Source organism: Bos indicus, chromosome 26, assembly GCF_029378745.1.
Source record: "Bos indicus isolate NIAB-ARS_2022 breed Sahiwal x Tharparkar chromosome 26, NIAB-ARS_B.indTharparkar_mat_pri_1.0, whole genome shotgun sequence".
Taxonomy (NCBI): domain Eukaryota; kingdom Metazoa; phylum Chordata; class Mammalia; order Artiodactyla; family Bovidae; genus Bos; species Bos indicus.
The window spans coordinates 42094259-42110408 of record NC_091785.1 but is presented as its reverse complement, the minus strand read 5'-3'; the positions used below and the strand labels follow the sequence as shown (position 1 = coordinate 42110408).

The 16150-nt window shown below is 47.5% G+C and overlaps 1 protein-coding gene across 1 annotated transcript in view; it reads right to left on the bottom strand.

The window, feature by feature from the left end:
- LOC109579033 (scavenger receptor cysteine-rich domain-containing protein DMBT1-like) overlaps nucleotides 1–16150 on the bottom strand; it is an 89891-nt gene that overhangs the window by 25853 nt on the left and 47888 nt on the right. Inside the window, exons 21-27 of the mRNA XM_070780464.1 lie at nucleotides 13977–14130; nucleotides 11901–12118; nucleotides 10784–11095; nucleotides 6280–6591; nucleotides 5444–5504; nucleotides 4226–4270; nucleotides 2663–2963 (exon numbers count right to left, since the gene is read on the bottom strand). Coding sequence (XP_070636565.1) covers nucleotides 2663–2963; nucleotides 4226–4270; nucleotides 5444–5504; nucleotides 6280–6591; nucleotides 10784–11095; nucleotides 11901–12118; nucleotides 13977–14130 — 1403 coding nt within the window. The remainder of the gene's footprint in view (nucleotides 1–2662; nucleotides 2964–4225; nucleotides 4271–5443; nucleotides 5505–6279; nucleotides 6592–10783; nucleotides 11096–11900; nucleotides 12119–13976; nucleotides 14131–16150) is intronic.

The window sequence follows — 16150 nt, the reverse complement described above, 5'->3', positions numbered from 1 at the left end:
GTGTGCTATAACGTGAAACACACATGGGAGATGTGGGACTAGATTGTTTCCTGAAAATGCAGACTAAAGGTATATTTTTTGCCTGAGACACCTGAAGTCCTGTGAGTTAAAAATTAACTCACTGAATTCCCAAATGTGTGGACACTGTTGTGAGTATGAACAAAGCTCCTGACTTCCCTACTCTGGCACCAAGGACTCAGAAGCATGATGAACAGTGTCCTACGTACTGAAGGCATGTAATCAGTATCTGTCCAATTCACGCCTACGTTACTCAAGAAATATATGAGTACTTTATGTTAGTTTGATATGAGCTTGCTGGTTATCTTCATATGAGGTATAAACTTTAACCCTAACTGTATGCAAGGCAGTCTATATATCTATGATTTATATCAAGCTAGCAAGAAAATAAAATTACCAGGTGAGGTGATCATTTCTGTGGCTGACGCTGAAATGATAAAAACAAACCAGAGGCCAAAATAAGATAAAATCCAAACAAAAATCCCACCCACTTGTAAGAAATTTAGAAGCTACTGTTTGATTGGGTTGGCCACAAGGTGCGTTTGGGTTTTCAGGTTCCAGCTTAGGGAAAACCCCAAATGCACTTTATGGCCAACCCAATATTTTAAAGATTTGTACCTCAGATATGCAAATTAGATACAAAAAGACCTGAAATGTGACATTATACTAACGCATATATATGGAATTTAGAAAGATGGTAACAATAACTCAGTGTACGAGACAGCAAAAGAGACACTGATGTATAGAACAGTCTTATGGACTCTGTGGGAGAGGGAGAGGGTGGGAAGATTTGGGAGAATGACATTGAAACATGTAAAATATCATGTAAAAAACAAGTTGCCAGTCCAGGTTCGATGCACGATACTGGATGCTTGGGGCTAGTGCACTGGGACGACCCAGAGGGATGGTATGGGGAGGGAGGAGGGAGGAGGGTTCAGGATGGGGAACACATGTATACCTGTGGCGGATTCATTTTGATATTGGCAAAACTAATACAATTATGTAAAGTTTAAAAATAAAATAAAATTAAAAAAAAAAAAGATAAAGGCTGCTTGGGTGAGACTGGAACAGAGACAGGGATGCATGAGGAAGGAAGTGGGAAGCAAACATTTATTATTGTGGGAACAGTGTGATCTCCCTGGGTGGATCAGAAAGCCTGTTTCCTGGATGCAGTGAAGAGAAAACATTTCCTAGAATTGCAAAGTACTAGGAACCTTCCTGGGCTTCCAGGGTGGCTCAGTGGCTAAAGAACCCACCTGCAAAGCAGGAGATACAGGGGACACAGTTTTGATCCCTGGGTCAGGAAGATCTCCTGGAGAAGGGGATGGCAACCCACTCCAGTATTCTTGCCTGGAGGATCCCATATACAGAGAAGCCTGTGGGCTACAGTCCATGGGGTTGCAAAAGAGTCAGACATGATGGAAGCAACTGATCACGCACATACAGGAAGCTTCCCAATCCTGACTTTAGGTTTCTAACATTGGTTTCTCATCTTCATCCAACAAACTAGCTTATGACATAGTACTAAGTTGTCTAAGTGTTAGGAGAAAGTGGTTGTTTAACACAAGAAAGGGTATTATGAGCCCCAATTCAGCGTTCATTTATTCTTGTAATGATCTATCATGGCTGAAACACAGACGTGATCTTGAAGCCTCGCACTGGAATGTAAGCACTCTGGGGGCAGAATGGCTGTCTGCTGCTCTTGTTACTATAGTCACCTAGAGTCGTGTCTGGTGAATATAAAGTGCTCAGTGCCTGTGTTCTCAGTCCCGTCCGACTCTTTGAGACCCCATGGACTGTAGCTCACCAGGCTCCAGTGTCCATGGAATTCTCCAGGCAGGAATACTGGAATGGGTTGCCATTCCCTCTCCAGGGGATCTTCCCAATTCAGGGATTGAACCCACATCTCTTACATCTGCTGCATTGGCAGGGAGATTCTGTACCACCAGCACCACCTGGGGAGCCCAGAGTGCTCAGTAAATTTCTGTTAAATAAATGGACGGATGGACTGAATCCTATTCTTCCGGTCTTTGTTCTTAAAAAGTAAGAGAAGCTGGGCAGTGGGTGTTTTCATTTCATCAGATTTCCTTTTCTGTTTTACATTTTTTGGCAGTCTCGTATAGTGCATAATTGGGCCGAATTATCAAAAGAAGAAAGGGAAACTATCTCAAATCATTGGGGCCAAAAGAAGTAGCGTTGACGCTTTCACAAGGGACATAGGTGAGAGGAAGCCGGTTTTGTTCATGGAATTTCCCAACACAGCACTACTAAGTCGGCTTTAAAGCTCACAACAGATCATTTCAAGACACAGGAAGTGCAATGAATTACCCCAGCGGGTGGATGACAGAGGGGACCTGGCAATTCCTTGAAGATGGGAGGGACTGGACTCTAAAGTGAACTCAAGGGTGTTGACTCAGCATTGGGTAGATCAGCAAATGAAGAGAGGCTAGGAATGACCCAGAGACCTGCTGAACAATGTTGAGAAGGGGACTTGACCTTGTGTTTGGGGGACCCTGATGGGACTCAAGCTTCCTTATAAGTCGTTCGCCTGCCCTGGAGTCCCAAACCCTGTGGGGTCGGCTTGCTTGGCAGATGGGGCTCTGCTGCTAGGGTAGGAGGTCAGGTCTCAGGGAAGGTCCGGTACCTGCGCAGACGGCCCCGGCATCCTCGTGGGGTCCACAGTTGTGGATAGACAGGCTGAGGTGCCAGCACCGGCCCAGGTGGGCCGATCGCCCACGCATGGCACGTGGTCCAGGGAGATGGGGCCGAAGCCATCACCAAACAGACTGCTCCTCAGGGCCGCCAGCCCAGCTGCCGGCACAACACCCAGGCAGCCGGCGGGTCCCGGGGTCGTCACATACCGTCCCCCAGGTGCCGTGGTGGTAGATCTCCACGCGGCCCTCACACCTCCTTCCTGCCGCTGGCCAGCCTCACCACCAGCAGATCTACAGGAGCCCAGAGCCAGGCCGGCTTGACAAGCTTCCCTCCCTTCTCAAATGAGAAGACTTTCCAGCTAGAGAATCCACCCCAGTTTGTGGGCACTTTGCATACATTCACGGGGAATGACATGCCCAGAAGAAAGAAAAGGACGGCTTTTCTGTATCTGAAATTTAGCACAGACTCTACAGTGCTTTCCTCACTGGGCAGTTTCTTTATGGAACACAAGTGACCTTGCTGGCTTATTGCAGACGTAGTATGCGTGTGTGTGCATGCTCAGTCACGTCCGACTCTTTGCGGCCACACAGACTGTAGCCCACCAGGCTCCTCTGTCCATGGATTTCCCAGGCAAGAACACTGGAACGGGTTGCCAGTTCCTTTTCCAGGGGATCTTCCTGACCCAGGGATGGAATTTGCATCTCTTGAGTCTCCTGCACTTCAGGCAGATTCTTTACCACTGAGTCATCAGGAAAGCCCCTTGAAGGAGACACACACACCTAAAAATAACCTTCTACGAATTTCCCTGGTGGTCCAGGGGCTAACACTCCATGTTCCCAATGCAGGGAATCAGGGTTCAACCCCTGATCTAGGAATTAGATCCCACATGCCACAGGTAAGGCATGACATGGCCAAGTAAATAAATTATAAATAAATAAAAATAACCAGTCTTCATCCTCTCTCGGGTGTCATTTCTCAAGTTGTTTCTCTCAAAATTAAACACAGTTCAGCTGAAGGCTTAGGATTCAGACTGCTTTTCTAGCTCTGATCTCTCAAAGTATATTATGAAATTTTCAGGACAAAGTTATTTTCACTTTTCTTGAATTTGAAAACTATATTCATTGGAGAATGATGGAGGAAGTCAGAGGTTAGGAGAACAAGTAGCAGAAGAGATGGTATCATTGCTCAAGAAGGTAAGGATTTGGTTAAGTGACACTGAGCCCTGAATTAAAAGCAGGCGAAGTCAGTCCTCAGATTCTGAGTCCCAGGGTTTGGGGCTGCTTGGTGGGCTTCCTCTTTGAGAAGGACCCACCAGAGCCCTGTGTGGGTCAGGGCCTTCATAAGGCCTTTCCATGACTATAACCCAGGGCAGGTGGGTTATTTGTTCTCCCTGAAAAGGTCCCTACATGAGGAACACCCATGTTCCTTTAATGAGCAGATTTTTCTCCATACAGGACTATGAGAATAATGTTGGCTACATTTCTCTTGGCCACTAATGGCGGGACCCCAGCCTTAGAAAAACAGATTCAAAATATAAGAATGGAAACAGTACCTATTGGTTGGTAAACATGTGACTGTTCCCCAGGAGTTGAAGTAACTATAGAGATAAAAAAGAAAAATAAGTCACCATGAGGACATTCCAAACAAGCACAATGAAAGTTCATATTCTTCTCAGTGAAGTGAAAGTGTTAGTCACTCAGTTGTGTCCAACACAGCATGCCAGGCTCCTCTGTCTATGGGATTCTCCAGCAAGACTACTGGAGTGGGTAGCCATTCCCTTCTCCAGGGGACCTTCCCAACGCAGGGATCAAACCCAGGTCTCCTGCATCGCAGGAGATTCTTTATTGTCTGAGCCACCAGGGAAGCCCATGTTTTTCTCAGGTACCATCCTAATCACACATATGAGTTTGCCTTTAAACCATCCCTTCTAATATCTCATTAAATAGTTGCCATTTAAAATATGATAGCTCGTAAATGTGTACACATCATTCCAGTTGGTAATAAGGAAATAGCAGAATTAAGAGTGATGCTGTCTCTGATAGCTCAGCTGGTAAAGAATCCGCCTGCAATGCAGGAGACCCCAGTGTGATTTCTGGATCAGGAAGATCCTCTGGAGAAGGGATAGGCTATCTACTCCAGTATTGTTGGGCTTTCCTGGTGGCTCAGCTGGTAAAGAATCCGCCTGCAATGCAGGAGACCTGGGTTCGATCCCTGGGTTGGGAAGATCTCCTGGGGAAAGGCTACCCGCTCCAGTATTCTGGCCTGGAGAATTTCATGGACTCTATATAGTCCATGGGGTTGCAAAGAGTCGGACAGGACTGAGTGACTTTCACTTTCACTTTGGGATCATGCAGATATGGATCCCTAGGATGGGGGCATCTTGTTAGTGCCACAGAATTCAGGGGCAGCATCCCAGGCCCCAGGTAGGGGTGTTCCCAGGGGAGAAGCCGCTCCTACCCAGGCCCACCTGCCCCCAGACCTTCCTGTCTCTGGCCCCCATGGCCTCTGCAGCATGAGCCACCGTTCTGGGTCAAGAACTAGTGTCTCAGAGTCTTACCGAAGTGCAGCTCTCACATGCAGAAGCAATGACATATCAGCATGCTAACACCCAGGACAGCCTCCCTTCTGGGTACAAAGCAGGGCCCCCACGGAACTGGGGGCAGCTTCACATTCTGGGAGGGTGGAAGGGTCAGGACCTCAGAGCATCATGGTTAAGTTAAGACTGGGAAGGAAGACCAGCGTGGGGACCCTGCACCAGATGGCTAGTCACCAATCAGCAAGTAAAATGGATGTGAGCACACAAGTACCTGGATTCCCAGCAGCTGCCGAATCTGCAGAGATAAAGGAAACAGGAGGATGGATTAACAGAAGCCAGGGTGGTGGAGTGGTTCAAAGATCACAGTCTCAGTTAGCATGCTGCTCAACAGGCCTGGGAAACAACTGTCCTGAAGCATCCAGGGCTGTGCCTCTGGGTTTTCACAGCCAGCTGTGGGCTGTCTCACCTGGCTAAAATCTCTGAGCTAGTGATTCAGACAGAGTTTGCCTTGGCAACCAAAATACCACCGCCAACAGTAAAATAATTAAAGTTTTTGCACATTTGTGTTTTTGTGTGTGTTTAGTCACTAAGTTATGTCCGACTGTTTGCAACCCACTGAACTGTAGCCCGCCAGGCTCCTCTCCCCATGAGATTTCCCAGGCAAGAATACTGAAGTGGGTTGCCATTTCCTCCTCCTGGGGATCTTCTGGACCCAGGAATCGAACGCAGGTTTCCTGCACTGGCAGGATTCTTTTTGTACATTGACAATGTGTTATATGCTTGACTACGTATTCTACAAGGAATGTTTCACTTAATCCACCCATCAGCTTTATGAAATAAGTACTATTAGTTTCTTTATTTTACAACTGATTAATCTTTGCAGACACTCAAGCTGGATGGTGTCCTCCCATATATTAAGCAGCTGGCATATTTTTCAGAGTTAGAATAGAAATCTGCCATCTGGAGTACAGTGAAAGGTTGAAGGCATGGAGGAATTCCAGACTCAATGTGAAAATTCCAGGCTTGGCCTGGGCAGCTCTGCGCCTGGCCCAGAAGACACCTGTGCTCACCTGAGCAGACGACACCAGCGTCTTCATGGTGCCCGCAGTTGTGGGTGAACCAGCCGCTGTGAGGGCACTGCGCCAGGGAAGACTCACTGCCTGTGCAGTTGACATCGTCCAAGAGAATGCTGCCTGCCCCGGGGCTGAATCTGGCCCCCGGGAGGGCAGACATGGCCCGGCCACAGCCAAGCTGCTTGCAGACCACGTGGGCATCCTCGATGGACCAGCTGTCATCACACACGGTGCCCCAGGTGTCGGCATGGCAGACTTCCACTCGGCCCTCACACCGGTTTGACCCATCAGCCAGCCGCAGGCCCAGACCTTGGTGGACAATCCAAACAATGACACCCATCAAGGCTTGTGCAGAGAGGCCACTGAAAGAGTCCGTATCTCTTGGAATTTGGGCACTGACCATGGATGAGAACAAATCTACTGCCCCTCTTCATTTTAAGTTTGCCCTGGGTATTACTTTGTGTTTTTTCAGCATTACAGCTGACTAAGAAATGGTTTTGCTCCTTAGTCAGCTGCTCCAGAGCCCTGCCTCCCTGCACAGCTGCCCCTTCTTGCTGTGACGTCTTGGTCTCTGGCACTCACAGGGTTTGTTGGACTTTTCATGAGAAGCTATCAGGCACACACTAACTGTTGTGTGGACGTGTGTGTGTGTGTGTGTGTGTGTGTAAGATTCTCTGAGAGCCTTGTACACACTGATCAAGTGACAAGAACAATAATTTGCATGTACATCATCCCCAGGATCAGGTGTCACCGCATGCAATGATGCTCTGGGAAGTATAAAGGGCAGTCATCACAGGCCGCTCCCCACGGTCAAAGGGCAGTGTTACAAAAAAGAGTAGAGGTTGGATATGTTCAGAACACAGCTGAGGGAAGCTCACAGCAGGACTGGGTGGAGATGTGGGGTCAGCCAGGTACACCAATTCCAGCCTTGCTGGCTTCCACTCCGGTTCCCACAAGCCATCCTTGCATCTCCCAGCCTCTTTCCTCTCCCTTTCCAAAGGCGGATTTTCTAGGTGAACCTGGACTTCATCAGCCCTTCCTTCAACAGCAGCCATGTGTACGGCCTGAGGCTGCGGAGGAAGGTGTTTTCTGCAGGGACGTTTTCTCCCATGGTAATGCTGGAGCTTTTCTGACCTAAAACTGTGAAAGGGAAGGCAGTTGAAGAAAGTGGGAAAGATTACCTGTTGATGTGGGCACCTGTGTTGGCACTGGAAAAGACGCTAAGGACAGACAGAACGTGAAAGAAAAAATTATACAACAACCTCTTTAAGTGTCAAACATATCTAACTGTCAGTCAAAGCTTGAGGGGGGAGGGCTCCCTGGCTTGTAGATTATCTAGTTTCTAACTCGATTCCCTTCCCAAGTCCTTTCTCTGTGGGGAGAACACACCAACTGGTGTGTCTGGAAAGGTACAAGCCAACTCATACAAGCTCAAGAAAATAAAAGCATGGAGTAGAGGGGTTGATAGATGAACAAACAGTAGGTATATTTTAAAGTCAACAAGCATCCTTTGGGGATCACTGCTCTTCAGTATAACCTACTCTAGTGCTCATTAAAGGCTAGGGTTCACTTCTCTTTTTTTCTAACTCTTCTCAGCACATTTTATTTTATTCTTAAAGACTATGGAAAAGGAGCTGACCTAATTCAAAATGTGACAATGACTGGGCCAATCAGAGTCAGGGAAAGACTTAAGGAGTGGTGATTTTGGCTCCTTCATTTACAGTTCTGTCAAGCAGAAGGCAATTTCAGACGCAACACCCTGCAGGGTGATGGAAGGGAGTGGGTGAGAAGACAGGGAGATGGAAGTGGGGTTAAGAAGATAGCTGACATCTGACTGGCAAGCCCCACACAGCAAGCAGCCCCCTACTCTATGTAGAGAGATCCAGTGAACCCCAGCCTGGCTTTACGATACCAATGCTATGATTTTCCTTCTCATCCTTAGCCAGAAGAGGAAACCGAGGCATGGAGAGGTTCAGGGATTTGCTCAAGGTCCCACTGCTGGTGAAGGTGAAGCCAGGGGAACAAACTCAGGTCATCTGGTCCTTGAATCACAACCCTATCTCCCATGGTGACTTTGCCAAGGCAAGTTATAGCCACTTAGTTCAGAACAACTGCAATTACCTGAAGTTGGGTGGCCCACAGCCGCTGACGGTGTTGAGTAAGGCAGGGAGGCTACGAGAGACGTAAATCAAGAGACATGTAAATCAGATTACATCCCTTGATTCTTCTTAAATTCAAGGGGGTAGATTTGCTTGTTTGAAGCAATGAGGTGTATGTCTTGTTTGGGGAAGAAACTGTACCCCATCTGGGCATCTGAGAATGGCCCTGAGTTGCCATGGCTACAATGTCCATATGTCCTACTTTATTTCTGTCCCATTGCCGGAAACTGCAATGTCATTTTTGTGGATTTTGGTGGTGGGCGGGCGGGTAGCAAACAAAGGCCATAGGGATGGTCGACTTGTGTGGAGCACCTATCTTGCCAGTTGGTTTGGTTTGGTAATTCTTCCTGGGTGTGGTCTTGCCTCCCAGACTAAACGTCAGTCTGCAAAGGGCAGAACCACATTTGTCTCAAAGACATACACTGGCAAGGTCAGCGCTGGGAAGGAGCAGACGGTCCCCAGAGTGGGTGGTGGAGCTGGGTCAGGCCCCTCTGCGCCCCCCTCCACCACCTCCTGGGTACCCAGGGCTCTTGCTCCAAACCTTCCTGCCCCGTAGGTCCCCAGCCTTGTCCTCTGATGCTATGGCTCCTGCTTTGCTGAGAGCACTGATTCTGCTCTTCACTTCTCTCCTCCTCTCAGAACCTTTCAGGCCTTTCACCCCCTGCTTGTTCTTTCCTCCTGTCTCAGGTGGTTGCTGCCAGTCTAGCTGATGAACCAGTTTGCCTCTTGCCAGCCAAAGCCAGAAGGATGTGGAGATAAAGGGGGGGCTTTTGACTCCAAGTACTGAATTTATCTGCAGAGGCTCAACTGGGATACAACTGAGGAGTAAGAATGCTGGGTGAGGAGCTGGGCTCCCAGCTCTGTGACTCTCAGAGCATCCCTGGTTACCTGTGAAACTGGTGCGGGTGAGGGTCTGAACCGAGAGACCATTCCCAAGGCATCACCCATCACTGGTGGGGGGCCAGAAAATCTGAGGTTACATGACTTCTATTTTCAGAGTCATGCATTCATTGAATTAAAATATAAAAGCTTGCATTTAGTTCTGTTCTGCTTAAGGATATTTTCAGATGTAGGTAGTTGTGAATTGGTTAGGTAGTTCACTATTTATTTTTAACCATTTTAACTTTGTTTTATTGCTGCTGTATTTATTCCTATGTATTTTCTATTCATGGCAAGTGATCCTGACCCTCCATATTGTGATGATATAAATTTTCCTTGTAAAATGAATTCACTTAAGTGAAGAGAGAAGAGTTGATATAAAGGAAAGCATTAAGAAAACTCAACTATGGGTACATACTGTGAAATGCCGGGCTGGATTAATCACAAGCTGGAATCAAGATTGCTGGGAGAAATATCAACAACCTCAGATATCAAGCTGGAATCAAGATTGCTGGGAGAAATATCAACAACCTTAGATATGCAGATGACACCACTCTAATGGCAGAAAGTGAAAAGGAACTAAAGAGCCTCTTTATGGGGGTGAAGAGGAGAGTGAAAAAGCTGGTTTGAAACTCAACATTCAAAAAACTAAGATCATGGCATCTGGTCCCATCACCTTATGGCAAATAGAAGGGGAAAAAATGGAAACAGTGGCAGATTTTCTTTTTGGGGTTCCAAAATCACTGCAGACTGTAACTGCAGCTGTGAAATTAAAAGACACTTGCTCTTGGAAGAAAAGCTATGACAAACCTAGACGGCGTATTAAAAAACAGAGACATCACTTTCCCAAGATCTGTATAGTCAAAGCTCTGTTTCTTCCAGTACTTATGTGTGGATGTGGTGAGAGTTGGACCATAAAGAAGGTTGAGCACCAAGGAATTGATGCTTTTGAATTGTGGTGCTGGAGAAGACTCTTGTGAGTCCCTTGGACTACAAGGAGACCAAACCAGTCAAAGGAAATCAATCATCAATATTCATTGGAAGGACTGATGCTGAAGTTGAAGCTCCAATACTTTGGGTGCCTGATCCAAAGAGCTGACTTACTGGAAAAGACCCCGATGCTGGGAAAGATTGAAGGCAAAAGGAGAAGGGGGTGGCAGAGGATAGGATGGTTAGGTACATCACCGACTCAAAGGATATGAATTTGAGCAAACTCCAGGAGATAGTGGAGGACAGAGAAGCCTGTTGTGCTACAGTCCACGGGGTCATAAAGAGTCACACATGACTTAGCGACTACAAGAACAACAACCACTGTGGGTGGCGCATGACGGGGACCATGCAGGGCTGAAGCTTGGGAAACAGGGACCATCCAGGACTTCCTCATGGCTCTAAGTACACTTGGGTGAAGACTCATGGAGCAGGAATGTCGTATTGCCCACCCCGGGCCCCAGCATCAGGCTCACCTGAACAGACGACGCCAGCATCCTCGTGGTGGCCACAGTTGTGGGAGAACCAGCCGCCGTGCAGACACTGCCACAGCCTGGCTTCAGTCCCCACACATCTCACGTCGTCCAGGGCGATGGGGCCCAGGCCTCGGCCGAATCTCGCCCTCCCGGGGGCTGACACTGCTCCGCCGCAGCTCAGCTGCCGGCACACCACCTCGGCGTCCTGCAGGTCCCAGCTGTCATCACACACAGTCCCCCAGCTGCCGTTGAAGTGCAGCTCCACGCGGCCCTCACAGGGAGGGCTGCCGTCGGCCAGCCTGAGCATCGCGTCTAGGAAACAGACACGCCCGGGTCACTGCTCTGCCTTCAAGGAAGTTCTGTGCCTCTCCTCTGAGCTGACAAGCTTCCCAGGGCTCTCTTCTCATTCTAGTAAGGGACTGAGGTGGGTTAAAGAGCCTACAAAGGTACTTTGGGTTTCATGATTCTGGTCAATGTGATTTGGGGTGGCGTAGGCTTTTTTGAGGGCTTCCCAGGTGGCTCAGCGATAAAGAAATCCGCCTGCTATGCAGGACACACAGGTTGGATCCCTGGGTTGGGAAGATCCCCTGGAGGAGGAAACAGCAACCCACTCCAGTATTTTTGACAGAAATCCCATGGACAAAGGAGCTTGGCAGGCTACAGTCTATGAGTTTGCAAAAGAGTTGGATACAACTTAGTGACAAAACAAAACAATGACAACGTGCTTTTTAAAGCTCTTTCCCAGACAGGACTGCCTGCTCACAGAGCCCAAAGGAGGTCCCCAAGCTCCCTGTGTGATGTGGGAAGCACAAAGCTTGGGGACCTGGCTGCTGTTGCCCTAGTCAGGACCCACATCGTCTAGGCAGGCGTTCTGAGTGCAAAGGCTCGGGGACAGCATCAGCCACGCACCCTCTCACCCGGGGTCACGTGCTCTGTCGTCAGATGTATGTGGACGTGTGGTTTCATGGCAGCACTGGGCGTTCAACCACTTTCTCTAGCCAGATCTGGAGGGTAAACTAAGGCGCTCGGGACCCCTTTCCCTGACCACAGAGTCAGTCATCCACCCTTCCTGTCATTGCCAGGCAGGGCCAGGGGCTATGATGATCCGAGAACCCACCAGTGTTGTTCTCATCTTGCAGGACAGCCTCATAGGATGCAGAAAAGCCAACATTGGTGACAATGGCGTCGCTCTGGAAGACCACGGTCAGGCGATTTGCCGAGGAGGTAAATACTGGGGTTGTGCCGGAACAGAACCTCCCCAGCGAAGAAGATTCACTTTGTGGGCCATCAAAGATTTCAATGAAGTCATACGGACAGTTGTAGAAGTTTTCCAATCTGTGAAGTCATGACAGCGTTCAGATCTAGCCATGGACTTTCCCCCAGGAGGCACCACCAAGATTGTTCCGCTCTAGAAGAGCTGCCTGGAACCTGCATCTCTTCAAACAGGATGGAGGGAGCCATAACCCCATCGGTGCAGGCAGTGCATATCTTCACAACTCTAAAAATCTTCTAATTTTTTGAAGTTTTCATTCAATTGTATTTTCTGAATATGTATTACAAGCATAAGGAATACAGTTTAAGTGGTAATGGTGGGCACATGGTTAAAAGCAACTTTTCTTCGAGCTCTGACTAGTCCCCTTCCCACAAGCAGCTCCAATGAACAGTTTCCATTTGTTTCCTTCCAGAGATGGTCTATGCATAATGTCAGTCCCTGTACTACTGGCCACGATCTTACAGATCATTCCATAGCAATACACCCTACATGTGAGACAGCAATCAAGATTGCTGGGAGAAATATCAATAACCTCAGATATGCAGATGACACCACATTTATGGCAGAAAGTGAAGAGGAACTAAAAAGCCTCTTGATGCAAGTGAAAGAGGAGAATGAAAAAGCTGGCTTTAAAATCCAGTCCCATCACTTCATGTCAAATAGATGGGGAAACAATGGAAACAGTGGCAGACTTTATTTTCTTAGGCTCCAAAATCACTGCAGATGGTGACTGCAGCCATGGAATTAAAAGACACTTGCTCCTTGGAAGAAAAGCTGTGACCAACATAGACAACATATTAAAAAGCAGAGACATTACTTTGCCAACAAAGGTTTGTCTAGTCAAAGCTATGATTTTTTCATTAGTCATGAATAAATGTGAGAGTTGGACCGTAAAGAAAGCTGAGCACTGAAGAACTGATGCTTTTGAACTGTGGCATTGGAGAAGATTCTTGAGAGTCCCTTGGACTGCAAGGAGATCCAACCAGTCCATCCTAAAGGAAATCAACTCTGAATATACATCGGAAGGACTGAGGATGAAGCTGAAGCTCCAGTACTTTGGCTACCTGATGTGAAGAACTGACTCATTGGAAAAGACCCTGTTGCTGGGAAAGACTGAAGGAAGGAAGAGAAGGGGATGACAGAGGATTAGATGGTTGGATGGCATCATCAACTCGATGGATGTGAATCTGAGCAAGCTCTGGGAGTCAGTGATGGACAGGGAGGCCTGGTGTGCTGCAGTCCATGGGGTCACAAAGAGTCGGACATGACTGAACTGAACTGTGTGACAGCAATAGATAGATGTACCAAATCTATTTAACTGACCCCCTATGGTGGGCAATAAGACTGCTTCCAACCTAGTGCTACTATAAGAAGCCAAGATTTTTCTCAGTGCACACGAGATTTTATCTGTGGACCAATTTCCTGGAACTGGAATTGCTGGGTTAAAAGATCTACATGTTTAAATTTTGATCTGGGGACTTCCCTGGTGGTCTAGTGGTTAGGAATCCACCTGCCAAAGCAAGGGGCGCGAGTTTGATCCCTGGTCTGGGAAGACCTCACAAACCGAGGGGCAACTAAACCCGGGCACAACTACTTGAGCCCGTGTGCCCTAGAGCCTGTGCTCCACGAGAGAAGCCACCACTGAGAAGCCTGCACACTGCAACGAAGAGCAGCCCCCTCGCTGCACCTGGAGGAAAGCCCACGCAGCAACGAAGACCCAGCACTGCCAAAATGAATAAATACATACAATTAAAAAACCTTTTTTGATCAGTATTACTGGATGGGTCTCCAAGGCCTTCCTTACTTTTGAGAACTGAATATGAAAGCTGGACTTTTTGGCGAGGGTGGGGTGTGGTGGTGGTGGTAGCAGGCAGTGTAATCAAGTCAAGAGCAGAGTAAAAGCAGGAGCTATGTACTCACTTTATCACTTCGAAGGTAAGTTTGACACGCGCCCTGCTATCCACTTGTATGTCCCAGGCACACACCACATTTGTGGGGTATTTTTTAGGATACCAGGGGCTGGAGAATGAGCCCGAATTACTTGTCAGCAAACCGCCACAATGGATATTTTCATCTGCGAGAAACAGTAAAGAAACCCCATCAGAAGGAGGCACCAACCTCTGCTGGTGTTTTTAGAGGGATCAAGAGGGGCTAGGAACAGAATAAGGAGGACTTGTTCTAGAGCTGCTTTTGCTAGTAACTATGAAAAAAAAAAATAGCTTTGGAGGCTCTTGGAGTTTCCCAGCTTGCTCTTTGTTAGATAAGATCATTTCCTGTGTCCTCTCAAGCTTATAGTGTGTGTGTGTGTGTGTGTGTGTGTCTTCTTTGCCATGTGTACAGTATGTGGGATCTTAACTCCCTGACCAGGTATTGAACCCTGATTGGAAGCGTGGAGTCTTCCCCACTGGACTGCCAGGAAAGTCCCGAGTTTATACTGTTTTTGTGAGGAGAAATGATCAGGACACAAGGTTGAGAGGGCTTTGTGAACCCATGTGCACTGACAGGTCTGAGCACGTGTTTTAATGAAAAGGGAGCAAAGACGATGCAAGCCAAAGGCTCCCTGTTCAGTGCAACGTGACTTTGTGCTCACAGAGCAGCTGTGTTGGGAGACGCTTTGTTGTGTTATGTCCAAACCCTAGCTGAAGTCAAGACCACAGTTACTTAAAGCATCCACTTTGTGGCTGAAATACTGGCTTTGAAGTGGCTTTTCTAACGGGTTTTCTGTGCTGGAGCTTCTCATATGTAAAAGGAAGCAATAGCATTCATTTGGTTGCTTCAAATTCTACAATTGAAAACAAAGCAAACATAAAATCACAAGAAACCTTTAAATACAGCTGAAGTACCTGTAGGGGAGCTGTCATCAGTCGAGCCTGTGAAAATACAGAGAAAAAAAATGATACTGTAAGCAAGGACTTTTATTCAGAAAACTCCTTTAAAGTACTCAAAAACGTCCATGTGCAGATCTGTGACTGCTCTGTGCGGTAGCGGACAGGGATACACCCTTGCTACGAGAGGCTGGGTGTCTGGACAAGTATGCAGACAAGTGTAGCTTGATACAACTTGTCGAGAGCTGACCCTGGGTTTCTGTTTCCTTGCTCTGCATGATCACCACTGCAGGCAGTTACCAACCCAACCCCTACAGCGACTCCACCCCACTGCATGCGAACACCGATTCAGGAAATCCCAGTGACCAGAGACTGCATTTCTGGTGAATCTGAATTTTCCTTCCCTCCTACCTCTTTCTCCTCTCACCCTCTGATGCCCCCCCGCCCCCAAGCCCCACCATTTTGCCAACGCTGATGGACTGCCTTGCTCTTGTTACTTAACAAGAAATAATTTAATCAGATGGTGTCCCAATTACAGGATGAAAAAGTAGCTAGGATTCACTCATACTGGGGACCTGGCAGTGGGTTAAAATGTTTGGAAGTGAAAACATTTGGGGTTGCCATCAATGTCTGTTCCAGGACAGAAGAGAGAATAAGAGATGGATTAAGACAGTCACACAAAAGGAAATCAGGCTTTTTAAAATTTTTATTTGCCTGTTTTTTTTTTTTTTTATCAAACGTATTCTGTTCTGGGCAGCTAGGAGTGTAGCACTAAATCCATCAAGGTCTTGGAAAAGACCACGATGCTGGGAAAGATCGAAAGTGAAAGGAGGAGAGGGCGGCAGAGGATGAGATGGTTAGATAGCATCACTGACTCACTGGACACGTTGCTGTTGTTGGTCAGTTGCTAGGTTGTATCCAACTCTTTGACTCCATAGACTGCAGCATGCCAGGCTTCTCTGTCCTTCACCATCTCCTGGAGCTTGCTCAAACTTATGTCCATCGAGTCAGTGATGCCATCCAACCATCTCATCCTCTGTGGTCCCCTTCTTCCCCTGCCTCCATTCTTTCCCAGCATCAGGGTCTTTTCCAAAACCCTGGTAATATAACCCTCTATTTAACCACTGAAGCTTTCTTTAAAAAATATGAGTGATCTATGATGACTATTTTTTTGCCATACAGCAGATGGGATCTTAGTTCCCTAACTAGGGATCAAACTCATACCCCTTGCACTGGAAGCATGGAGCCTTAACCACAAGACCCCAAGGA